The 26,789-nt window shown below is 42.0% G+C and overlaps 1 protein-coding gene across 10 annotated transcripts in view; it reads left to right on the top strand.

Annotated features, from left to right (window-relative positions):
* Positions 1 to 26,789, top strand: part of MARK3 (microtubule affinity regulating kinase 3) — a 113,132-nt gene that overhangs the window by 73,447 nt on the left and 12,896 nt on the right. For 7 of the 10 annotated variants that reach the window (XM_043557080.1, XM_043557082.1, XM_043557081.1 and 4 more), the window contains 10 exons: positions 443 to 508; positions 5,035 to 5,105; positions 10,239 to 10,295; positions 12,539 to 12,775; positions 12,938 to 13,057; positions 13,764 to 13,863; positions 14,180 to 14,292; positions 14,817 to 14,970; positions 19,523 to 19,740; positions 21,387 to 21,487. In XM_043557080.1, the coding sequence (XP_043413015.1) occupies positions 443 to 508; positions 5,035 to 5,105; positions 10,239 to 10,295; positions 12,539 to 12,775; positions 12,938 to 13,057; positions 13,764 to 13,863; positions 14,180 to 14,292; positions 14,817 to 14,970; positions 19,523 to 19,740; positions 21,387 to 21,487 (1,237 nt within the window). The remainder of the gene's footprint in view (positions 1 to 442; positions 509 to 5,034; positions 5,106 to 10,238; positions 10,296 to 12,538; positions 12,776 to 12,937; positions 13,058 to 13,763; positions 13,864 to 14,179; positions 14,293 to 14,816; positions 14,971 to 19,522; positions 19,741 to 21,386; positions 21,488 to 26,789) is intronic. The other 3 variants (XM_043557083.1, XM_043557087.1, XM_043557089.1) reach the window with 2 other exon arrangements.

Raw genomic sequence — 26,789 nt, forward strand, 5'->3', positions numbered from 1 at the left:
TGTATACCCTTAAAGCCATAATGACAAGTGAACAGACTTAAACTTGGAGGAGTAGAGTAGGTCTAAGCAGCTCCTGCAGGTTAGATGTGAAATAAGAACTCTTCCTGAGGGGAAAGGCGGAGCTGCTGGGAAGGCAGCTAGCCAGTGTAGACACAGCACAGGACGAGGATGGAGGAGATATGCACAGGTGCACTGCCTAGGCTGCTGAGTGCATGCCAGAGTCACATCACTTGAGCACCCAGAAATTGTTCTTATGGAATTCCATGCTTTTAAAAGTCAGTTGTGTGTGATAAAATTCCCAAAGAATATTCTCTGAAGAAGGCCAGTTATAAAAATCTTTAACCGGGAAAAAGTTACCGTTCATAGTTACAGTTTATATGTACATTGTATATGCATAAAGACATTTGTTTCTTTTTTTCCTGTATTCTTTCCCCTCCCCCAGTGAAGTTGTTCGAAGTCATTGAAACTGACAAAACACTGTACCTAATCATGGAGTATGCAAGCGGAGGTAAGAATTTTAAAAGGTTTTTCTTCCTTTCTCCCTTTTAGAAGAATGCGCAACCACACTGCCCATATGGATGATTGTTCGGGTTTCGTTTACCGTCCAGAGTTGTAATACAGCAGCAGGGGATCAGGAAGGAAAGCTGTCTTGGCTCTTCTATGGGTTGCTATTAAGTACTTCACTATTAGCATTAATAAGTGATGATATCCAAAACTTGGATTTTTTTATTGTTGCAAGATGTACATAACATAAAATTCAGCATTTTAAGTGTACAGTTCTGTGGCATTCAGTACATGGACATTGTTGTGCAACCGTGACCACCATCCATCCCCAGAACTTTTCATTTTCCCAAACTGAAACTCTGTCCCCATTAAACACTAACCTCCCTCTCCTCCTCCCCAGCCCCTGGCACCCCCCATTCTTCTCTCTGTCTCTATGAATTTGACTCCTCTTAGGGACCTCATAGGAGTGGAATCATAAAATACTTCTGTGATTCATCTGTTCCACTCAGCATAATGTCCTCAAGGTTTATCCATGTTGTAGCATGTGTCAGAATTTCCTTCCTTTTTAAGGTTGAATAATATTCCATTATGTATATACATACACCACATTTTGTTTATTTTAAGAACTTGAATTTTTAAATGTATCAGTGCCTTAGCCTGTTTGAAATAAATGTGTACTGTATATTGGATGGTTTTCTTTATCAGATAATAATGTCATTGGTGTTCCTCTTTCCCAAGGCCAGAAATGGTGGTTGCAGTGCATACATTTAGATTTTCCTTAAAGATTAAGGATTAGTCATTTTTTGCCTGCAGGGTTGTATACATATAGCCATTTTTCTGAAATGCGTGTATATAACTATTGTCTTTTACAAAGATTGTCATTTTGGGGTTGAGGTTGGGTTAGGCTTGTAGTTTTTGGACCACATGTGAGTCTCCTTGTCTTTCGACGGTGGAAGCTTTCTTACTGGTCCTTGCATGCTCCTACCTCTACATGGTGCCCGGCACATAGCAGATACTCAGCAAATAAGAACTGAGCTGCATTTATGAAATTACAAATTACTGGGGACATATTCTGCTTAACTCTGCAGTATAGCTTTGACTGTTTTGATTACAATAGAGTTTTATTTTATTGTTAGCACTTTGATCAGTCAGAAAATTGAGTCACAGCCTCTTTGCAATGAAAAGATTGTCAACCTGTTGTGGGCAAGAATGAGTTTACAACAGGCAAACCTTTGACACTACTTTTTCGTACCCCTAATTCAGTATTAGTTGTCTGATTTAGAGTTTAAATGTTTGATTTGAGAATTATTTGGGATTTTCCACAATTAAGGAGTAGTAGGAAGAACTGAAACTTAATTGCAGAACCAAAAATCTATATGGAATTCTAATGCTTTCTACTTGTGTTACAGAATTATGTTCATAACCTTTTCATTGGTGTAGCTTCTGCAGCGCACAAGTGCTTTCTCTTACCTGATCTCCTTTGACCTTCACAATGACTCCTTGATGTGGCCAGGCAGTGAAGGATGGGCTTTTTACCCTTGAAGAAATGGAGGCTGGGAAGTCATTGTGGTCACGCTGTCAGGCCTGGAGCCCGAGCCTTCTGACAGTCGATAGCCTCTCCTGAGTGGTCAGTTGGTCGTGGCTTTCTGTTCCCATGTATTTTAGGGGTCATAGAGATTGCTCTTCTGTAGGGGCAAGGCAAAAACATCTTAGAAACATCCACTTTTAGTAGAAAGAGGGTGGGCTTTTAAAAACACAGACGTGGAGTCAGTCCAGCCAGTGCCTCTCATTGACAGTGTGACCTGATAAATTAACATGTCTCTGAGCCTCTTAGTGGACATGCTAACACAGCCCTCCTTTGAGGGCTCAGTGCGGGGCTCAGCGCTGTAACGGGCACTGTTCATTGGTGATGTGGTTTTCTGGCTTGGGCTGTTTTAATCAGCTCAACAAAGCACTGTCTCCAGGACATCTGTTTTATTGTTGATACATTTGCCATTTGGAACAACCCAGAGTTTCATAAATTGACTACCTACTCCTCCCTAGCCTGGTATTTTTCAGTTTGGTAGAATCATAGAATTTTAGAATTGGAAGGAATCTTAGAAGTCATCCAAGGTAACTGCTTAATTTTTAAAGTAAATTAATTTACTTAATTTAAAGCAACTTTGGGCGGGGGGGGCGCCTGGGTGGTTCAGTCAGTTAAGCGTCCGACTTCAGCTCAGGTCGTGATCTCACAATCGGTGGGTTTGAGCCCCACATTTTTTTTTTTAATGTTTATTCATTTTTGAGAGACAGAGACAGAGCATGGGGCAGGGGGAGGAGCAGAGAGAGACACAGAATCCAAAGCAGGCTCCAGGCTCCGAGCTGTCAGCACAGAGCCTGACGAGGGGCTCAAACTCACGAACTGTGAGATCATGACCTGAGCCGAAGTTGGACGCTTAACTGACTGAGCCACCCAGGCGCTCCCACAAAAAAATTTTAAGTAATTTTTAAAGTAAAGCTCTGATAGGTTGTTCTATGCCAGCAGCGCCACTGCTAGGTAGTGGCAGGACCTGAGCTAGGACGAAGGGCTTCCTGTCAAACTGCATGGTCCCTGACCTGGGTGGGGAGAGCCACTATTTGCTCTCTTTTTCCTAATAAATTGCCTTTTGAGCTTTTCAGTTTAGCTACTTAATCTGAGTGCTAATACGCTTTTAATGAGGAAAATAAAGAGATCTGGGTTGAATTCCTGATTTATAAGTTGAATTCCTGATTTGTAACTTAGTAATTGTGAGTGTGACTTCATGGTTCCAAATCTCTTAAGAGGTTTATAATTTATAAATTTTGAATTTATAAAAATACTATTTTAAAATTATATTGACAGACCTTTCTCCATGTTACTCTACAACAACTAGTGGGTTTAATTAATCCATTAATTTTTTTAAGTCAAAACCGTTTTTCATAGGATATGCACATATCTTTAGTGGTTTTCACTTTTTAACCACTTGTTTTGACATTGTATACTGTTCTGCAAACAGAAAGGTCATTCGCTTAGAAAATGCTGACATTTTACTTAACTGACATTTAACTTCATAATTCATCATAGTTAACACGAATCGTGTAGTGTAAATTAACATTATGTAATGCCTTTGAAAAGATCATTATGCAGTCAAATGAGAACTTGAAAATACAGTATTTATGCCCATCCATTATTTAAAAATGTTTCAGTTAGGGCTAGAAGCTTAGAAGTTGGAGACATTAATGTGCAATTCAGAGCAACTTTTTCCCCAGAAGTATTTGTTATGTTCTGAAACTAAGCATTTTTTAAGTATAAAAATCTTTTAGTTGAAAGTTGTCACTAAGCTGATGGAAATATTCTTTATTTGTATGAAGTAGATGGGATGCCTTCCCAAACACATTTTATGTCTAATTTGCTAAATTAATACCCTTTTCTGTTGATTTGAGGTATTGTTTCTTTATTCCAAATTGATAAGCAATTGGCAATTCTGATACATTTTCTGTAGTGTCACCTTTTTGCTGAGGAACCAATACTGTGTAAACTACCAGCCAGACGTCCACCGGCACGTTCTGTTGGCTCGAACTTCCCGCCGCATCCTGACTACCACCACTTCCCACTGAGGCCCAGCCTCCCTCATTCTTGCCCTGATTACTGCGCTACGCCCACTTGTCCTTCCGTTCTCTCCCCAACCTTCCCCAACCCTCCCCCACCCTCCCCCCAGCCACAGTGACCCTTTTAAGGGGTCAGTCATTTCACACTCTCCTCTGCTTCTCCTCTTACTCAGAGCAAAGCCTGCGGGACTCTTACGACCTCACCCCTTCTTCCCATCTCTGTGCCCTTCCCTTGTTCATGGTTCTTCGGCCACATGGCTTCCTTGTTCTTTGCCCGGACTCTTTCTCCCAGACAAGGACGTTGTCCACCCCCTGACAGTAGTCAGCAAAGCACTTGCACATGCACACACACTTTCTGCGTACTTCCCCGCGTCTGCTCCACCGTCCTCGTCAGCCAAGATGCTCTTCGCCTGTTTACTGATTGTCTCTCCCTGCTAGACTGTAAACTCTCCACGAGGGAAGGGACTTCGCTCTGTTCACTGCCGTCTTTCCCCAGAGCCTAGAGCAGTGCCTGGCAACTAGTAGGCGCTCAATAAATACTTCTGGAAAGAAGGAAGAAAGGAACTGCTTTTATCATAATCCTACAATGAAGGTGTCCTCCTCTTTTAACACAAATCACTTTCCCATGTTAGTTTTCAGTTTTTGTGAAAGCACATTGAAAGCATAATGCTTAAAATAAAAGTTGTATAAACGTAAGAGATTTTAATTGTAAGCGTTTTCTCTAACTTAAAGATTTTATCAGTGAACCTTTTGCCTACAGTTAAACTTAAGGCTAACTTAGTTCAAAATCCACGTTTCTGTTTATCTTCAAACCTGGATTTAAAAATAAAAATTAGAGCATTCCTAAAAGTGAAATATCAATTTATAGGAAAATTAGTGCTCCAAAGTAGGACTTATGCTTACTTTCATTTTTCTCAATTTTAGGTGAAGTGTTTGACTACTTGGTTGCACATGGAAGAATGAAGGAAAAAGAAGCAAGAGCTAAATTTAGACAGGTATGAATTGATGCACCTCCAGTTTATTAATTTAATAAAGTTATCTTGCTTAAACCCTGAAGCAAAGAGTGTTTGCCTCAATAAATGCTTATAAGTCCCATTGGATGGAGCAGGGGGTTGGCCATTCGGGTCAACAAAATTCATTAAGTGCCTTTCATGCCTAAGGCACTGTGCTAGAAATGACTGTGGGTTCTATTTCTAGCTTTATCAGAATTTTAGTCTCACGCTTAACCTTACTTTTGACAGTTGAGCCTCAAAATTCTAGTCTTTCAAAACACCTATGATTGCATTAATTAAAACCATCTCCCGGTTTTTAGCAAGAGGAGTATCACAGTCCCACAGTTCATTATTAGTTTTGTCTTCACCCTGCTCTTCAAAGACACATTCATTTTATTTTTTTAAGTTTATTTATTTATTTATTTTGAGAGAGGGAGAGGGAGAGAACGAGCTGGGAAGGGGCAAAGAGAGAGAGGGACAGAGGAGCCGAAGCAGGCTCTAGGCTCTAGGCTCTGTGTTGGCAGCACAGAGCCCGACGCGGGGCTCGAACCCACGGACCGTGAGATCATGACCTGAGCCGAAGTCGGATGCTTAACTAACTGAGCCACCCAGGTGCCCCAAAGACACGCTCATTTTAATAAGCAGGTTTTAAATACAAAGGTGACCTAACTTCCCTGTTTTTATTAATCATAATTACTACTTACTGATGGATCATTACCTACCAGATATTGGGATAAGTGCTTTATCTACATTAATGTGAATCTTGCTGCAGCCTTTGTGAATTAAGGGGTCTTGTGCTCATTTGCTAAAGATAAGGAAACTGGGGCACAGGAAGATTAAATAATTTGCCCAAAATATGACGTCTGGCAAGTAGCAGACCTGCCAGTGATTCAGACCCAGGTCCTCTGACTCAAAAACTCAAATTCTTAATCGTTATATTCTCCTATTTTTTTAGATTACAAATCAGGCAACTCTTTCTGTAAAGCGCCAGAGAGTAAATATTTCAGGCTTTGTGGGCCACACAGCCTGTGTCACAGCCATCTAACTTGACTGTTGTAGCACAAAAACAGCTGTAGACAGTTTGTTAAAGAATATGCTCCAACGAATGTGTTCCAACAAAACTTTATTTACAAGTGGTGGATCAGATTTAGCCTGAAGGCCATGATTTGCCCATCCTTGATATAGACACAGAAAAGGAGCAGGATACTTTACCGCATTTATTCCTTCCTTCCTTCCTTCCTTCCTTCCTTCCTTCCTTCCTTCCTTCCTTCCTTCCTTCCTTTAATTAAATGTTTCTTATTTTTGAGAGAGAGAGAGGGAGACGCAGAAACAGAAGCAGGCTCCAGGTTCTGAGCTGTTAGCACAGAGCTCGACGTGGGGCTTGAATCCACAAACTGTGAGATCATGACCTGAGCTGAATTTGGACGTTTAACTGACTGCGCCACCCAGGCACCCCCTTTACTGCTTTTAAACTAACTCTGTACTGGGGCGCCTGGGGAGCTCAGGCGATTAAGCGTCTGACTCTTGATTTTGGCTCAGGTCATGATCTGACTGTTCCTAGGATCCAGCGCATGAGGCTCTATCCTGCTTGGGGTTCTCTCTCTCTGTCTGTCTCTCTGTCTCTCTCTCTCTCTCTCTCTCTCTCCCCCCCTCTCTCCCCCCTCTCTCCCTCCCTCCTGCTCTCTCTGCCCCTCCCCCACTCACATGTACGTGCACTCTCTCTGTCAAAACAAATAAAAACATTAAATTAACTCTGTACTTTGCTAGACATCAATCAGTTCTGTATTTAGACGGCAGTATAGCCTCGTTTCAGAACCTTTAATTTTTTTGTTTTATTTATCTATAAGGTTGCCACAGTAGAGGTATAGACAGTAGTCTTTAAAGATTTCATAATATTTGGAAAGACAATTTTAGTTGATTTTCCAGATTTCTTTTAACAGTTGCCTCTTTTGCTTAGTCTGGTATTTACAGTTAAGAACTTGCTGGGGCGCCTGGGTGGCGCAGTCGGTTAAGCGTCCGACTTCAGCCAGGTCACGATCTCACGGTCCGTGAGTTCGAGCCCCGCGTCGGGCTCTGGGCTGATGGCTCGGAGCCTGGAGCCTGTTTCCGATTCTGTGTCTCCCTCTCTCTCTGCCCCTCCCCCGTTCATGCTCTGTCTCTCTCTGTCCCAAAAATAAATAAACGTTGAAAAAAAAAAAAAAATTTAAAAAAAAAAAAAAAAAAAGAACTTGCTACTCAGATTAACTTCTGTTCCTTAAATTTAATTTAAAAGCTTAAATACTAATGATACTTTGAATTAAAACCTATTAAATATCAAAATTTGAAACTAACTTTTGGCTATTGTTTAACTTCTCATATCCTCAGTTTTTCTAGCTCAAAAATTGGAATTTGTACTTGAATGATAAACTTTGAAGTACTTTCCAGTTCTCCTATCATTTTATTCTGTGGTCTGTGGAGGGAAGCTCAAGGTTCTCTTTATTACAAGACAAGCCTGTTTGGCCCTTCCCATAACTGTACTCTTAATTTTTGTAAGTTGGCCCCTTAAAAGCCAAGATTTTTTTTTTTTCTTTCCTCCTAAAACTTCAGTTCCTTCCCACTCAGATGAATCTGTCTAACTTGCACACATTTATGTGAACGTGGTCTGTTGACTGTGAGGAGCGGGCTGCTTAGCGCCAGCCAGCAACAACAGGTTTGAGCCTGACCTTCTCCAGGGAAGCAGCTCGGTGCTTAACCCTGTAACTGCCCCTCACTTCTTCCGTCTCTACCCAGCCCCCTGGCGGGGTCTCACTTGTCAGAGGGGCTTGGACATCGACTACCCCAAAGCTTGAGGCACTTGCTCAGTTATTTTAAATTTTCTGCAGAAATTCTGAGTTCTTTATTTGAGGAACCTATTAGTTTGTCCAGGAAAGATAGTGTATGTGCCTTTCCTACGAATGACTTGATTTACACTGCTTACAATTTAATGTAATTCTTTCTTCTTGCCTTAGTATTTCCTTAAGACCCCTCACTTAAGCCTGGAAGGATCAAGTGAGATACTGGTGTTTCCTCTTTGCTCTGATTCGAATAGCCATGCTTTCCAAAAGTTTATAAGCCATCCTTACTTGAATACGTTTTCCTGTTTGTGGCAAAGAAGAAGGTATGCCGTACAAAAAGTACACTTGGTAGGATCATGTTTTGTGTCAGAAATAGGCCTTTCTTTTCACATCCGTTAGCAGGTGATGTCTCCTTCGCCATTCTCCTCCTAGTGACTGCTTGTGTGGTTTTAAGCTTTTGAACAAGAGCTCTGTTGTTTTCAGAGAGAAAGACTAGATTCCCGGCTCCGTCTTCCTTCCTCACCTTCTTCTTAGGGGGTTGGTAACGTTGCTGCCTCTGTTGTCTCCTGTCTGGCTAGAGGCAAATTAGGCTTGTGTTCATATTTCAATCTGGAAAACACACAGATCCTCAGTTTTTGTTTTTTGTTTTTTTTTTTAAAGAAAGAATTGTTTCTAGCTTAAAAGAATGCAAAAAATACCGCAGTGATTTAAAGTTGACCATTTTCAGGCTATTGTGGCTTTAGGTTCACTTGTTCTAAGGTAGGAGAAGTTCTGTGATCTCTTTCAGGAAGGATGGGAGATGGTCAAATCTGGTTCAAAAACAGAGTTTGGAAATAACCTGTAGGGGAATCTCAGTATGGCGGGAGAGGGAAAATCAGATCAGGCAGAAGGAAGGTAAACTCTACCTGTGTTTCAGGCAATAAACGTGTTTGTCTTGGGAAAACAAAGCAATGTCATTTTCTCAGTTTTCATGCAGACAGACTAGAACAAGTGTAAATGCTAATCCAAGGTAACAAGTGTTCTAAACCGTACTTTACCATTAGAAATTTTCTATTCTTTGTTGGTGATAAGTGGATCTGATCTGATCTTGTGACTATTCACTTTATGAAGTATGAAGCTGCTTAGTGAAGCCCTGATTTTGACATCACCTCACCCTAACCCCAGTCCAGCTTCTCCTTGATGCTTGTTTTGAACCAAAATGCAAATTGATAAAACAGCCTGGGGTGCCCGGCCGGCTCAATCAGTAGGAGCATGCGACTCTTCAGTGAGCTCATACCACACACTGGGTGCGGAGCCTCCTTAAAAAACAGCCTCTCTGAATGTTTATGTCCAGTGTAGGTGGGTGTGTGGGGCTTACAACTAAAAGCTGATGATGATCTGGAGAAAGCTTTAGAACCCCAGTTTTGTGTGTATGTGGTCATACATAGTTACGCAGGCATAATGCCAACGAAAAGACTAGAAGCAGATACAGTAAAACAACAAGAGATGTTATGAGTCATGTACTTAGATATACCTTTCTGTATTTCCTAAAATTCCTATAATGAGCATCTAAAACTTTCATATTTAGAAAAGGAGACTTCTTAAAAAGTTAGGCGGAAGTGTGAAATTTCAGCAAAATAGTTGTTTAATCAGCAGTACCAATCACAGGAATAATCCAAAGTGGACTAAATAAAAGCATACCATTTGCTGAGTGTGGAAGGGACCCTGACCGATGGAGCACACAACCATTCCATAGTTTGTAGTTCACACGTGACAACAGTTACTCTTCCACTTTGAGGAAGAGGAAACTGATCCTCAGAGAGGTGAAGTAAGTTTTGCTGTCTTTGCACCCGCATCAGCTAAAAGGAAGAGAGTGTTATAAGGAGCAGTCTGACTGGGAAGAGAAGTGATTAACAGAGGAGACCTGACCTGGATGGACGCCTGACCATTGATAGTCTGTAGCTGCCAGTTTGGTTTTGAGTTAATTACATGAGTATGGGAAGCTTGCACCCGAGCCGTCCGATCCTGGGTCTGGGGACAAAGAGGGTCCTCAAGATCCTGGTGATTTGTTGGACCCTGGCACCATTCCCAAAGAACCGGAATGTCAAGGGGTAGGTCCCAAAGGAGACTTTACAGTTAAAACTAGAGAGCAGCGAAAACATCCTCACCCTTCTCTTCTCACCCTCACCCCTGAATTTCTCCGAATTGGAAAGCTCAAAGCACAAGAAAATTACTTTCAGAGATCCACACATTCAGGTGATCGCTAAGTATTCGGCATGTGTGAACATCAATGGAGTCTTTTCTTCTTAATGATGATTAATAACCTTGTGTCTCTCCTGTGCAGATAGTGTCTGCAGTCCAGTACTGCCACCAAAAGCGGATTGTTCACAGAGACCTCAAGGTGAGTTGCGGGGCCCTTAGTCTGTGAGCGTGTGCTCTATCTGCGTGCACTCAGTTTTCCTAGCGGTCACAGATTAGACTGTGTTATTAAATAAGAAAAAAATAGATCCTATAATAATTGATCCTTTTAATCAGGTTTTGGTATTAAGAAGAAAGAAGTGGGAAGTTTATTAAAAATATTTTACATTTCAATTAACGTAGCTCATAGCTGGTCTCTGGAGAAAAACCATCATGCTGCCAAACAGCTGGGGGCCTCCGAGACGTGTGCTGTCACTTGGACAGTGCCCTCCGCGCCACCTGGCCCCCTCTGTTTCTCTGGTCAGCATTGTCTTCTGTTAACAGCAGTGCCGTTGGAGACCTGCTGCACCATCCTTCCTTCGCCTCTGCCCTCGCTCTTGGCATAGGATAAGGTTTTCTAGTTTCCACCGGGCAGGAACTCCTTTGGTTTCCCAGAGTAAGCTGTACCACATGCCCCCTTCCTGTTGTTACGGTCAGTAGGTTGGCCCTGCAGGCCCTGCCTCTGGGTCCTGGGTCCTGACTCCTGTTTCTTCATCCACCCTCTCTACCTGCTGGCTCCTCACCAGCAGCCTTTACAAAAACATGCTCAAGGCTGTACTACCTTCCACCAGAACACCTCTTCACCCCACGTCCCCTTCCAGATACCCTCCGTTTTCTCTCTCCGCCTTTGCCACATATCTCCCCAAACATTGTCCACATTCCTCCCTGTTTCCCATACCCACCCGTGCTGCTTTCGCACCTGCACTGGTAGCTGCAGGGGCCACCTGCATGCTGGCGAGTCCTGGATCCATGCCTGCAGCCAGAGCTGTCTTCTGCAGTCTGGTGCCCAGCTGTCTGACCACACCACCTGCGCCCCTGCTCAGGTCCACAGCCTGCCTTCTTCATTGCTGCCCCAGAATGTTCACCTCTCGTTCTGGTGCTTGTGTCCCTCGGTGCCTCAGTCTCCTTTGCTCTGCTGCCCTCTCAGCTCCCAGGCCCTTTTGCTAAACCTGTCTTGAGCACACTCTTCTCTGTCCCTGTTACCACTGTTCTCATCTAGACCACCAGCATCTTGTACACTAGCTTCTTGCTTGGTCTTCCCTGCTTCCAATCTTGCTTCTCCCTGTCCTGTCTGTTTTACACATTACAACCACAGTGCTCTTTTAAGAACACAAATAACATTGTCGCTTTCTTGTTTGAGTGACTCTTTAATGGCTTTCCATTGCCATTAGGTTGAAAACTCAAACTTCCTACCAGTCACTCAACTAGCCCTTTGTGATTCAGCCATCGCCATATCCCCTGCACCTCTTTTCCATATACTGTCTTTCAGTTTCTTGAGTAAAACATGGTCTATCTTTCCTCCTGGGTTTTCAGACTGTATTCTGCGGGCCAACACACCCACTACTATTGACCAAGCCTCCAGGCAGTGGCTTCGATTTCGCCCCTCTAGGAGACCTTTCTGCTCCTTCAGTGCTAGGCCCACAACTCCCCACACCTCCTGTCTTGGCACTCAGGTCAGAGTGTGGCTACTTGACTTTCTGCCCTTTCCCCCTCCAACCTATGAGCTCTTTGAGGGCAAGACCCCATCTATCTTATTCATCATTGTACGTCAGACACCATGTCTGTTCCTGGTATGTGATTGGCATGTGGTAAATGTTTGTTGAAATAAATGAAAGTGGCTGGCTGTGTATCTTCTATGAGGCCTAGGTTCTCCCTCGCCAATAATAGCCATTGCACAGCTCTTTGGCAGTTTTTATGAAACATGGTTGTCCACTTAAAACAAGTTTTCATTTTTTAAAAGCTGTTTATCATTATTAATTGAAAAGCTATTTCAAGGGTTGTTTTTTTTTTTTTTTTTTTATCATGGGCATTGGTTGTTTAAATTATTGCCAGTTAATCTATACCTCATATCTGTTACTGGTTGTTAATGTTCAAAAAAATTAGAAATTCTGGGGCGCCTGGCTGGCTTAATCAGTAGAGCATCTGACTCTTGGTCCCAGGGTTGTGAGTTTGAGCCCACATTGGGCGTGGCAATTACTTAAAAAAAAAAAAAAAAGAATTAGAAATTCTAATTATCTTCAGGGCTGGTTTTTTTTTTTCCTCTAGAAAGAATGTTTTCTCATTTTATTCATTAGGATATATTAACTTGATATCATTACAAAAAGCTTTTATGAAATGCCTAATTCTATCACAGTTCTAATTATATTTTGGTTAAATTTCATTTTTGTCTTGATGTTTTCCCTCTAGGCCGAAAATCTATTGTTAGATGCTGATATGAACATTAAAATAGCTGACTTTGGTTTTAGCAATGAATTTACTGTTGGCAGTAAACTGGATACGTTTTGTGGCAGTCCTCCATATGCAGCCCCAGAGCTCTTCCAGGGCAAGAAATACGACGGGCCAGAAGTGGACGTGTGGAGCCTGGGCGTCATCCTCTACACTCTTGTCAGCGGGTCGCTCCCCTTTGACGGACAGAACCTAAAGGTATTAGAACCAGTTGCATCCACGTTCTTCAGAATGCAAAAGATTTTATAAAATGATGAGGGTTGATATTATAAGAATCTGTCAGTATCATGGGGTCTCACTGGTTCTTTTTTAACCTAAAAGTTGACTCACTAGTTTTCTTTCCTCCCTCCATCCCCAAAGGAACTGAGAGAAAGAGTATTAAGAGGGAAATACAGAATCCCTTTCTACATGTCCACAGACTGTGAAAACCTTCTCAAACGTTTCCTGGTGCTAAATCCAATAAAACGAGGCACTCTAGAGGTAATTGCATAAGTGCAAAGTAAGTAACAACTTTGGAGGGTCTTTAAGGTATTTGTAGAACTTTGCTTGGTTTGTATGAGAATACTGCCCTGGGGCTTTTAAAGCAGGAATTGAGGCATTAAAACTTTTTTTTTTTTTGTAGCTTTTTTTAACGTTTATTTATTTTTGAGAGAAAGAGACAGAGTAGGAGAGGGGCAGAGAGAGAGGGAGACACAGAATCTGAAGCAGACTCCAGGCTCTGAGCTGTCAGCACAGAGCCCCAACATGGGGCTCGAACTCACAAACAGTGGAATCAGATCTGAGCTGAAGTTGGACGCCCAACTGGACTGAGTCACCCAGGTTCCCCAAAACATTTTTTTAATGTTTATCTATTTATTTTGAGAGTGAGAGAGTGACCACACACACGTGGGCATGCAGGGGATTCGGGGGGCGGGGGGGGGGGGTTGGGCAGAGAATCCCAAGCAGGCTCCATGCTGTCAGCACAGAGCCCGTTGTGAGCTTTGATCTCACAAGACTGTGATATCATGAACTGAGCTGAAAACAAGAGTCGGACGTTCACTGGCTGAGCCACTCAGGCACCCAGAAACATTTTTTTAAAGTTACCTTTTGAGCTGTAATCCATGAAATGTTGAAAATAATTTTTTCTAAATATTGTGGTTATTAGCATGTTTTATTTTATGCTGCTAATGAACAGTTCACCTTTCAGCAAATCATGAAGGACAGGTGGATCAACGCAGGGCACGAAGAAGATGAACTTAAACCATTTGTTGAACCAGAACTGGACATCTCAGACCAGAAGAGAATAGGTAATTACTCTGTGCCTCCATGCTTGTGTGTGTGCAAGTGACATATTTCTGTTTTGACTCGTATGGATACACCTCAGATGTGAATGGTGGGAAGCGAAACATAAGTTATATGAGTCAGCTTATCTGTTTTGTGATATTAGGAACTCACCTGTAGTTTCCTGTGTTATTCCTTAGTTACTCAGAAGTAAACCAACCGCCCATTTAAATTAGAAAATCTATGATGTTTAGAGTGGAGTAAAGGAAATTATTTTAATATCTAACACAGTGATTTCGTATCCAGACAAAACACATCAACTGTATTATGCCCTTCTTTTAGATATTATGGTGGGAATGGGATATTCACAAGAAGAAATTCAAGAATCTCTTAGTAAAATGAAATATGATGAAATCACAGCTACATATTTGTTGTTGGGAAGAAAATCTTCAGAGGTAAGAGTACTTGGAAAAAGCTAATACAACTTTTATGTAAATGATCAGTTTCAAAAGCTCTTTTCTTAGTGTTTATTTTGTTAACATGTATAACATTGGGTATGTAATTTTGAAATTGGCCTGCAAAGGATGAACCTAACTGCTATCACCTTTAGGAGCGCCTGTTTCAACTTTGAGATGGTAACTGTAACATTGGATGTTGTCCCAGACATGAACATCATAAGTTAGCCTGTGGTCATTAATGGTTTGGAAGTGATATAAAGTATCAGGTGAAGTAAATAGAGAGTGTTTTACGTTATTTGAAAAAGCCTAAAAAGCGCATAAATACCCGTCCTTTCATGAGCTTTTCAGCAGTCAGAAAAATACGTCTGCCCAAATGTAAGGTTGTCGTTTTTGTACATGGTGCTTCTTCATCTGTGAATGAACTGTTTGTGAGAGGTTTATGTGTTACGAGAAGTTTAGTTTCCTAACGTACCATTTGGGTCCGTGTTGTGGTTTGCTCTGTTCTTCTCATTTTCTCTCAGCTGGATGCTAGTGACTCCAGTTCTAGCAGCAATCTCTCACTTGCTAAGGTTAGGCCAAGCAGTGACCTCAACAACAGCACTGGCCAGTCTCCTCACCACAAGGTGCAGAGAAGTGTTTCTTCCAGCCAGAAGCAGAGGCGATACAGTGACCATGGTAAGTTTGAGACTGTTCCACTGTGTTTTCCTTCAGTCTCCCCTTACACAAGAGGCCTCCTAACATTGGGAAGCATCCTTTTGCTTAAGGCCTGTCAGGGTGGGAAAGTGACTTGATTTCCCTTCAGGACTTTTATTTCCTACCAGTCCTGCCAGTGTTGGCCTGATCATCTCCAGGCTCTGATCTCCTTGGTACATTCAGTCCTCTGGGACTCTCGCTTCAGTCTCTGGTTCTCTGTTCACTCCCCTCCCCATCTCTGCATCAGACTTACTTTCCCGAGCATCATTGTCCAGCACTTTCTGCTGTGATGAAAATGTTCTGGATCGATGGTGTCCAACAGAGTAGCCAGTAGCTACACTTGGCTGTTGGGCACTTGAACCAGGGAAATGGTTTTCAGTTTTGTTTAAGTTAAATTTATGTAGCTACACGTGGCCAGCCATAGAGAATGCATAGTACCCCAATTTTGCCATACTTGGTTTAAATTTTTGACCTGGGTCATTGTCAGGTGCACTGTGGCCATTGGTGTGTCTGAACACCCTCACTCTTAACATATTCACCATGGAAGTGAATTTTTCATGAGACTCGGGACCCTAAGAGATGTTGGGTACCAAATTTAACAGTTATTCTACCTTCAAGGCAACCCCGTGTTGGAATCCAGACACCCTAGCATGGATGTGTGTTTATTCGCCTGTAACCTGTGAATGTTAATGTTGCAGGTATTTCTTTAATTCCAGCATTTTAAGATCCAGGAACCTAGACCAGTTGGCCTGGTCCTAACTTTTAAAAATACATCCTCGGGGCGCCTGGGTGGCTCAGTCGGTTAAGCGGCCGACTTCGGCTCAGGTCATGATCTCGCAGTCCGTGAGTTCGAGCCCCGCGTCGGGCTCTGTGCTGACAGCTCAGAGCCTGGAGCCTGCTTCAGATTCTGTGTCTCCCTCTCTCTGACCCTCCCCTGTTCATGCTGTGTCTCTCCCTGTGTCAAAAATAAATAAACGTTAAAAAATTTTTTTTTTTTTTTTAATAAAATTTAAAAAAAAAAAATAAAAATACACCCTCTCGGGACACCTGAGTGGCTCAGTTGGTTAAGTGACTGACTTCGCCTCAGGTCATAATCTCACAGTTTGTGAGTTCGAGCCCCACGTTGGGCTTTGTGCTGACAGCTCAGAACCCGGAGCCTGTTTCGGATTCTGTGTCTCCCCCTCTCTCTACCCCTCCCCTGCTCACGCTCTGTGTCTCTCTGTCTCTCAATAATAAATAAATGTTAAAAAAAAATTATTAAAAAAAATTATAAAAATACATCCTCTCACGGAACACCCATTTATTTTTTGTTCAGTTCATTTCCCTTCTCTGGACTTTGTCCGCTTTCATTCTTTCACCTTGAGTTTTGGTGCTTGACGGTGGCACAGAACATTCCTGTGTGGATAGCTTTGGCTTTGTACCAGGAGCGATGACGCTTTGCTCAGTGTCCGTTTCTCTTCCTGTTGATGTGCCGCCTGTCTGTGTGGTCTGGGCTGGTGCAGCACCATGTACTGAAGCTGCCGGTAAACTGTGAGCGTGTCTGCTATTCTAGGACGTAACTGAGAGCCGAGGACCCATTCTGACACTAGGTATGGTGCACATCGCATTTGTAAACCAAGTGTTGATCTGGGTCTCTGTTTCTGTCCATGTTCAGATTAGTTGTTAAGGAGGGATTTTCAACGCCTCTAGACAACAAGGCATTTAGCAAAATGCCTCCAGATTGCTCTGGACCATCCAGTTTAAAGGGAATTATTCCTAAAGTCTTGGAGGGGAAAAACCTGGTAATAGAGTTTTCTCCTGTCTCTAGTGACGATCTTAATAAGTTAATTCTTCTGTAAGCATATATATTCCGTTTGGATTGGTAATGCCTTTCTCGCCCAGTTCAGAAAATTTTAGAGCTAAGAAGAGCATTAGACATGGTGTCAGACACTCACCAAATCTCCAATTTTATCAGGAGGGCCCACCACATCTCCCAGGGTTACAAGGATGTGGGAGTACCTGTGGCAGCATGCCCGGACTTCAGGGGCCAGGTCCCGTGGCTCTGCCCACTGACCCACTGATTGCCTCAGGGAGTGCTCTTTGTGTGATGATAACGATCCTTCCTTCTTGGAGCCTCTAATAGCAAAAAGTTCATGAAAGCCACCTCACTGGCTCCATTAGTGGAGCACGCAGCTCTTAATCTCAGAATTGTGAGTTCGAGCCCCATGTTGGGCACGGAGCCTACTTAAAAAAAAAAAAAGAAAGAAAAAATAGTACCAAAAAATTTTCATAAAAAGAATATTTCCAGAAATCCAAGTATATATAGAAAGTCACCCAATTCTGTGTTGTTGTTTTTTGTTCTTTATGGGGATGAAGATGGTGGTCAGCAAAGGAAAGATTTTGTTATACCTCTGGCTGTGTAGTTTTAAGGGCTAAGAATGAGGTAGATTCCAAATGCAACGTCTAGTAAAGCACACTCACTTGGTACTGAGTAAAGGCAGACAAGCCTACAGCTAACCCCGCTTTCAGCTTGTCCTTCCTCTTCCTTCTCCCCTTGTTTCCTCCTCCCAGATGCCAGCTGTTTATATAGGCCTGGTTCTATGAAAGTATAACTTAACTTTTATCTGTGGTTCTTAATTTGGGTCCCAGGTGTGAACGCCTGGGATATGTGCACATATTTTTCTAGGAAAGGTGATATTCGTTCGATTTTCAAAGCGTTCTTTGTCTTAGGGGGAAAAAAAGTAAAGAATCACTGGCTTATTACTCTGGGCACTGGGGCAGTTTGGTAGTGATCAGAAAAAAATAAATCTGTATCCATTTCTCACATCTTACACAACGGTGGGTTCCACTTGGAATGAAGATGGAAATGTGAAAAACATGGAAATAGTCAAAGAAAACACGAGATAATTTGCTTTTCGCGTTGTAACTTGGACTAGTGACGGTCGTTCTGACCGAAACCCCAACACTAATAGTTATGAAAGAAAAGACATGTTTACCAAGTTTGACTACATAAAAATCACATTTCTCTGTGAGACAGCCACATCACGGAACACTACTCAGCAATAAAAAGGAGCAAAGTATTGATAGGTGCAACCATTTGCATAGATCTCAAAGGAACTACACGGAATGGAAAAAAATCTCAAAAGGTGTTATGAAATTGATTCCATTCATGTAACATTCTGGAAAGGAGAGAATGAGGGATGGAGACCAGACCAGTGATTACCAGGGTTTAGGGAGCTGGAGGCCACGGTGGAGGAGGTGGCTGTGCTGGCAAAGGCAGTCCACACAGTCCTCGGGACAGGACTGCTCTGGCGTGACTGGTGTTGGCCTGGATTTACCAACCAGGTGGTAAATGTGCGTTGGAGCTCAACTTGCCCCGGACGCAAGTGGCTCTGGTGAGACCATGCGGTCTGAGCCAAGTTTCAGAGCAGATCAGCAGTAACCCTGAAAGTGCAGGATGTCCTTAGCTGCCTCATGATTTTGCAAAGAAAGATAAGTGTTAAGGGTAGTATCACGCATGCTTGGTTAATTCTTTGTCTTATGTGGTAGATTTCCCAAACTGGAAGCTTAGTTTTTTTCCTCCCATAAATAAAAACAAACTTTTGTTTACTTTTAATTCAGTTCCAAATAGATTTGCCATTTAGATTTTGTCCAAAAAGTAGTTTTCTTCTACCCCACCCCAACCCCTTTTTAGTACACCTAACATATAAAGTCTCTTCTACTATAAATGATGAGCATTTGGTGCCATTCTTGAAGATGACCACTGGACAGTATACATAATGAATATATGAGTTATATATGAGTTTGTTCATTTCCAAAATGCTTTGAACTCCAAATTTCCTGTGCTGCCATCGGACTCTCCTGATGCTATTTTGTAGGATATCGGTTAATTGCCCATCCAGGATGTACCTAGGCACACTCCTCCTGCGGTGGGGTGTGATTGGGAACCTCTGCCGCCTTTCCTCCCTGTCGCTTGCATGAGGAACATGCTTTCCTCTGCCTGTGTCACCTTTCCCTGTCTACTCAAATTCCTGTTTATCTAGAAGATTCCGAATGCTTTACAAAAGATCCAGGATAACACTTCAGAAGTAATGACCCATAAGTCTGTACTGTTCTGTTCCAAAAGGTGAACGCATCTCGTGTACAAAAAAGGGTAACTAAGGTTCCCTCAGAGGTACCAGGTGAAGTAGTTCACACTGCCATGATACACATGCACCCACTTTGTTTGTTTGTTATTTGTACAGTAACACTCTAGAGATTGTTTCAGTGGACAACTCTCCCTGAAGGTATTTCTGAAGCACAAGTACTATACAAACTTACTAATAATTTTTTTTTTAATTTTTCAATAGAAAGGGACAAAAGTGAAATTTCAAAATTGAATTCATTGTATAAGGAAGGACACTATACATGGTGGGAAATCTCTTACAGGATTTTACTGTCTTGTATTTTCTTAGATGATAGCAGTCTTGGGTCATCTTATTAGATACGTTGGTTTTCACAGACTAAAATATAAAACTATATTCTGGCTTTTAAAAAGTAAACTGTTTTATTTTAGCTGGACCAGCTATTCCTTCAGTTGTGGCGTATCCAAAAAGGAGTCAGACCAGCACTGCAGATAGTGACCTCAAAGAAGACGGAATTCCTTCCCGGAAAACAAGCGGCAGTGCTGTCGGAGGAAAGGGAACTGCTCCAGCCAGCCCCATGCTTGGGAATGCAAGTAATCCCAATAAGGCTGACATTCCTGAACGCAAGAAAAGCTCTACTGTCCCTAGTGTGAGTATTGTTAAACTCTAGAGCGTTCCTAAGATTGTAGGGTTAGGGTGGTCTAGACATTTTACTCCCGTGTTCTCAACTACCTGCAGTGCTGTCCCCACTGGGCCACCATGCCCAGTCTCCCCCCTGTAGAGATCACTTTCAGTACCTGTGTTGAAGGGGTTTCTTGCTGCACCCCATCCCACTAGATTAGTGACCCGATCTTTTGTGTCAAGGGCTGTTTCTGGTTATTCCACAAACATCTGAGCTTTAGGTTGTATCAGGTCCTGAGAAATAGAAATGCCTCATAGTCTGAGGAAATAAAACCAAATGGTGACAGTGCCGACAAGAAACCGCAGACAGAAGATGCCTAACGGGTTCTGTGCAGGACTCTGGGAGATCTGATTGCCTGAGGGCCAGGGATGTGGGGGCCAAGGATGTGGTGTGCATCTTCAAAGGGCTCTGACAATAAAGAACATTTGACCAAGTCCTTACCTTGTGCCAAGGACTGTGCCAAATGCTTTTGCATGTACCAGCTAAATTTTAAGGTGGAAAACAATGAAGAAAAGTTAGTCTTTGCCTAAAATTATGTTGCTGATCTGAGTCCATCTCTTAATCCGTATTCTTAACAAAATCCCCTTTAAATAGGTGGTATTTGTTAAAGTCTGTTCAGTTTCAGGAACTTCTCTGTGAATTGAAATGTGTTCTATCTGACCTAATATAGTAATTCTTATTCTTAGCACTCCTGAAGTAATTCTAGAAAGAATTTGCAGAGAATATACAGTCTGAGGGATATTCTGTGACCACATTTTTTTTCCTGCAAAGTTAACAATGACACAGCCCTCCCTCTACCTCAAAAAAAAAAAACCAAACCCAGAGTGAGGGACCCACATGGAAGCTCTGCTGCTGCTTTTAGGAGGCTTTTGTATGTGCCGTTCTGGGGATAGGAGCTCATGACAGAGGTCAAAGGGTTTTGTCTGCTCCATCCTCTGACCTTGCGTTCTATCAGAGTAAACCCTGTGTGAAAGGGGTTTTTGTTTTTGTTTTTGTTTGTTTTTTAATAATGTTTATTTTGAGAGAGAGCAAGAGAGCACGCGCGAGCCTGTGAGCAGGGGAGGGGCAGAGAGTGGGAGAAAGAGAATCTCAGACTCCACAATCACTGTCCGTGCGGAACCCACTGTGGGGCCAGAACTCATGAACTGTGAGATCATGACCTGAGCCGAAATCCAGAGTCGGTTCCTTAACTGAGCTGCCCAGGCATCCTGTAAAAGGTTTTTTATTGGCTTTCTAATTCCATAAAATTGGTTTGTCATGTCATAGCCCTACAATTTAAATTCAGTCTCCAGTGGCACCTAGGTGGCTCTGTCAGTTAAGTGTCCAAACTTCGGCTCAGGCCATGATCTCACGGTCCCTGGGTTCAAGCCCCATGTCAGGCTCTGTGCTGACAGCTCGGAGCCTGGAGCCTGCTCCGGATTCTGTCTCCCTCTCTCCCTGCCCCTCCCCCATTCATGTGCACACATGTGCTCTTTCTCAAAAATAAATAAGCATTACAAATAAATTTTAAAATAAGGATTAAATTGTGTGTATTTAGGTAAGAATTTTTTTCTCATTGTACTATACTTATTTCTAAATGGTTTAAGACAAAAATGGGCCCCCCTTTTTTATAGAGTAATACAGCAGCTGGTGGAATGACACGGCGCAATACTTACGTCTGCAGTGAAAGAACTACAGCCGACAGACATTCAGTAATTCAGAATGGGAAAGAAAGGTACGAAATTTTACCTGTTTGCAAGAAAATTTGTTTTTCGCAAAAGAAGTGGAAGTTACTTCTTAGTTTTTAGAATCAAAATTCAGATGATAATCGTGAAGTGTTCTTCACGGTAAGTTAAATTTAAGTGCAGATTTTTTTAGTGAGATACTAGACTTCCAAATTCCTCTTACTGTCCAGAGCCTGTCCTCCTGGCAGGCTGCGTGTGATGGTTGAAAGGGTTGGGTTAAACCAGAGAGCTTTCCCACAGGACACAGATCTGAAGCGGTGGTGTCATTCCAGAATAGCAAATAGGGAAATGTGTATTATGCTGTGTACAGTAATAACTTGAACAAAGGGTAGAGCGGGGAGGGATAAGGACCTGAGGTGCAGGGGGCCGTGCCTCTAGAGGACAGTGGGAGGTAGGGTGAGTGAGCCTCAGTCACAGGCCAGCAGTCTGCCAGAGGAGCCAAGGGGACAAGCAGTAACACAGTCTCCACCTTGGACACACTCGAGAACCCCAGGAAGATGTAGAGAGTAGTCTTCTGGATGATTTTCATTTTAATCTGGCAGGGAAGCAGGCACACATAGGGTAAGTACAGTTTAAAATACAAATAAAGTAATATGTCAATAAGGAGAGAATTATATCATGCAAACAACTTTGTTAGAGTTACCAAATAAGAAATAAGGTGGGGGGGGTGGGGGCACCTGGCTGGCCACTTAGTGGAGCATGTGACTCTTGATCTCAAGGTTGTAAATTCAAGCCCCACGTTGGGCGTAGAGATTACCTAAAAATAATAAAAAAGTCTTGGGGCACCTGGGTGACTCCGTCAGTTAAGCGTCTGGCTCTTGATTCTGGCTCAGGTCATGATCTGACTGTTTATGAGCTCTACGCTGACAATGTGGAGCCTGCTTGGAATTCTCTCTCCCTCCCTTTCTGCCCCTCTCCCGCATGCAGGCGTGCACTCTCTCTCTTACTCTCTCTCTCAAAATAAATATATATGTGTAAAAAAAAAAAAATGTTTACTAAAAAAATAATAAAAATTTTAAAAAGAAAAAAGCTGAGTGGGATTAAGTAGGTCCAAAGACCATAGTTCGTGGGGAGAGAAAAAAGAGAAGTTGAGATTGGTGGAGTAAATGTATTCTGTATGGACAAATTTCTCAGGCAGGCATGGATCTTCCTTCTTCCTTTTGGTAAGAATAGTGTATAAATTAAATTCAAAGGGTGAGATAAAGCTACAGCAACCAGTTAAAGTTCTGTGGTAGAAATCCATAAAGTAATTCCTGCCATCTTTAATTGTCCCTTGGCCCCCTAACTTGAACATTGTCTGGTCTCGTCACTTGCCCCATGTGTGGCATCAAAATGGTTTCTTTTTTTCTGACATTTACTCTCTGATACTGCATTGTATGGTTTCTGTTCCGTTTAGATCTCACTAGTCAAATGTTTGATCACTAACTTCTGTGACAGCCTGAACAAAAATTCTTCTTTCCTTTTTCATCCTTAAAACCAGACTGTTTATAACTTCTCTCTTCCATACACCACTGAACTCTGAATTTGACATGAAGGTAAAAGCTTATTGTGGAAGATTATGTTGATTTTTCAGAGCATTTTTAGAAATATTTACATTCTAGTGCTCTCTTGTCTGATTCCTATTTGTGTGCTTGTTTTAACACCTTTTCTTTATGATTAAAATCTATTAATAACTTGAGTATATTATAGTAGCTGTGCTAGATAGCTTACAAATATGATTGGTATATTTATTTTCTAATAGTATAGTTTATTCTCTAGTAAAGTTTCTTTTATTAGTTACATTCTCAAGTCTACCAAATTTCATCTAGTTCAAGAGGATATCAGTAGGAGACTTAATTAGGAGTTTCTAATATAAATGTTGCTTCATGATTCTTCTTTCTTTTGGAAATTCTTCTAAGTTGTTCAGCTCTTCTGTCAGATGCCTTTTGAACTTTGAAAGTACAATTCTCAGGGCGCCTGGGTGGCTCAGTTGGTTTAGGGTCTGACTTTGGCTCAGGTCATGATCTCACAGCTCATGGGTTCGAGCCCCGCATTGGGCTCTGTGCTGACAGCTCAGAGCCTGGAGCCTGCTCTGGATTCTGTGTCTCCCTCTGTCTCTGCCCCTCTCCTGCTCACACTTTCTCTCTGTCTCTCAAAAATGAATAAAGGTTAAAAAAAAAATTTTTTTTTAAAGTACAATTCTCTGAAGTTCAGGGTCAGACTTTTTTTTTTTTTAATGTTTATTTTTGAGAGAGAGAAAGAGAGACAGAGTGCAAACAAGGAAGGGATAGAGAGAGAGGGAGACACAGAATCTGGAGCAGGCTGCAGTCTCTGAGCTGGCAGCACAGAGCCTGACATGGGGCTCGAACCCACAAACCGTGAGATCATGACCTGAGCTGAAGTCTGTCGCTTAACTGACTGAGCCCCCAGGTGCCCCTCAGGGTCAAACTTTTTAAAAAGGCCGTTAAGGATGAAGATCTACTCTCTGCTACCCGGCTTGTGTTTGTGTGTGCGCACATGCTCTTCTAACCCTTCCTTCCTGCAGTTATCCAATTCACTCTTTGGAAAGAGTTTGAAGAATTCTCTGATTTTTTTGGAATCATTACCCTTGTGTCCTCCCTGCCCACACCTTCCCTATTGAGCTGACTCCTCCTTATCCCAACCTAGGCCTCACCGCTTTCATTAGCTTCAGTCACTTAAACGCTTTGCTTTTGAAAATGTTGTTTCTATCTTTAGCCAAACAGAGCCTCGGTGCCAAACCACACAAGATTGGGCCCTTAATTTTTATAATCTCTAGATTTTCTTTTTCTATCATACAAGTTAATGGAAGAACTGTGGAAAATTATTGGAGGGCGTGAATGCTAAAGTAGTCATATTTTTTACTCTCAGAGCACGAAATGTGACTTTTTTCACCTGTGAAATAGATGCTGAAAGATAAATTCGATGCACTGGACCTTCTCTGTGCACAGATGACTTCTTAGGGAAATTACTGCTTTCTTCTCTCTCATATGGATCTCTTACTCTTTAAATACTGGTGAGCTGCAGATGCCGGGGTCCATGTTAACTTCTGAAAGGACATTCGTTTCATGTTTAACCGTAAATATATGGGATTTTTTTTCATGTATGTGTGTATATGTGTGTGTGTATGTTTATACAGAATTCCAGTATGAGCATGATCATGCTAGTGAAAACTATGTGTGTTTACAACCAAAGGCTATACGTGCCCCAAACAAGCTGGTTTTCAGCTGTCTTCAGAATCCTGCTGTGAGCAGTGAGCACGAGATGAGGTTTTCAAGCCTCGCCACCGGCCATGTGATCATATTTTTCATTTTAAAATTAATTTTATGCATTGATTCTTACTAGTGCTGTTTATCAGCCTCACTGTATGAAAAATAATGCTAATCAGTGTTGTTAAAGGGACAGAAGTTACAAGTTTTGGCAAACTGTTGCTTTGGCTTGAGCACCTGTGAGTAGTTTTCTAAGGAAGACTGTTGTTTTGACACCAGGCATGCTGAAGTCCAGCTTATTTTCTGCTACATGTTCTGGTATAATTATTCTACCTTCTTTTGATGGCAGACTCTGAAGATGGCCCGATTTCAAATTGACTAACAGTCAGTACAAAGTAGGCATGAGAAAGTGTAATTACATCTTCAGTTGTAAGATTCTGTCAGAATCACGTAGGTTTTTATAATGAGTCTTAAACCACTGAGCACAGGCACTGACACATAATGCTTAACAAAAAACTAGCTTATCGAAGTACTGGTAATAAACCATTCTGATGGGAATGTAAAAATTTTCTGAGTTTACACTCACTTTTTGACTTAATAATTTTGCTAACCGACACAAATAACATGGACTCTGCCCTGCTTTTTCATATGCTTCTAGATAGTTACAGAAGACTGTTTAAAAAAAAGACTGTTGCAAATGTATTCATTTGAATACCCCTGAAGAAGGAGTGTGATATGGTTATAATAAAGCACAACAGAACAGAATCTTTTTTTTAAGTTTATTTATTTTTAGAGAGCATGCAAGTTGGGGAGGGGCAGAGAGAAAGAGAGAATCCCAAGCAGACTCCACCCTACCAGCACAGCACAGAACCCGACGTTGGGGCTCAAACTCATAAACCATGAGATCATGACCTGGGCTGAAATCAGACACTCAACTCACTGAGCTACCCAGGCGCCCCAACAGAATCTTTTCAAATAAATTTTAGGCATTTGATATTCTAGATAAGATTTTATAAGTGTAAAATGGCTCTATTATTTTATCCATTTGTCATGCATCAAGGCACAGGGATTGAGCAGAGAAAGTGTGATCACAGTTCACACATGTATCTTTACTTTTAATTTTGCTTTTTCCCAGTCACTGAGTATAGTTTGAATCAGCACCCCAGAACATTTCATGTCAGAATGTTCTGCTGTGGGAGAGATGTCCTGTCAAATTGAAAATACCTGTCCTTGGGGAGCCTGGGTGGCTCACTTGGTTAAGCATCCAGCTCTTGGTCTCGGCTCAAGTCATGATCTCAAAATTCGTGGGGTCGAGCCCCATGTTGGGCTCCACGCTGACAGCACAGAGCCTGCTTGGGATTCTCTCTCTCTTGTCTTTCCCCTGCTTGTATGTGTGTGTTTTCCCTCTCTCTCAAAATAAATAAACATTTGAAAAAGTAGAAAATACCTGTCCTTTAGTCACCGTAAGTGGATTAGAATTTTAGAAAAAAGATAGTCAGACATAAGTACAAAGCAGTTAGGATTAAGTTTCTAAAATAATTCATTTAATTGCATTTAGGATTATTGTGTCAAAAAACTTAATAATTTATAATGAAAATATCAATTTACACTTCATTTTTAGGAAGGTCTCTGAGAAGGGTCAGTTTCTTTGCTGTGAAGTGTGTGTCCGGTCTTGCTATGCTTCTGTGCCCTGTGGATCTTGCCTGTGCTGGGCAGCCTACAAGCGGCGTGTCTCAGGAGGAGTAGATCAAGCATCTTCTGCTCTATATGCTGACGAAAAGCCCTTGCCTTCTTCTGAGTCTGTGGGATCTTTTGTATTCTCCAGGGAAGGAAACAGATAACCCTGTCTTCCCTGCTTCCCTTGCTTTTAATGCACCCATTGATCCCAGCTTCTCATGTGGGCAAGAGAATGTCAGCAGCTGGTCAGAGGCATCAAGCATATTGACCCTTGACCTGCCCTAAGCAGGTAATAGAGCACAAAAGACAGTCATATTAGCTGTAATGTAACTTCTTAAAAAATAAAGTATGTATTTGCATATATGTATGTATGTCTATGTATAAGAAACTAGCAAGCCTTTCTTCAGAT

The sequence above is a fragment of the Prionailurus bengalensis genome, chromosome B3 (genome assembly GCF_016509475.1).
Source record: "Prionailurus bengalensis isolate Pbe53 chromosome B3, Fcat_Pben_1.1_paternal_pri, whole genome shotgun sequence".
Lineage (NCBI taxonomy): Eukaryota > Metazoa > Chordata > Mammalia > Carnivora > Felidae > Prionailurus > Prionailurus bengalensis.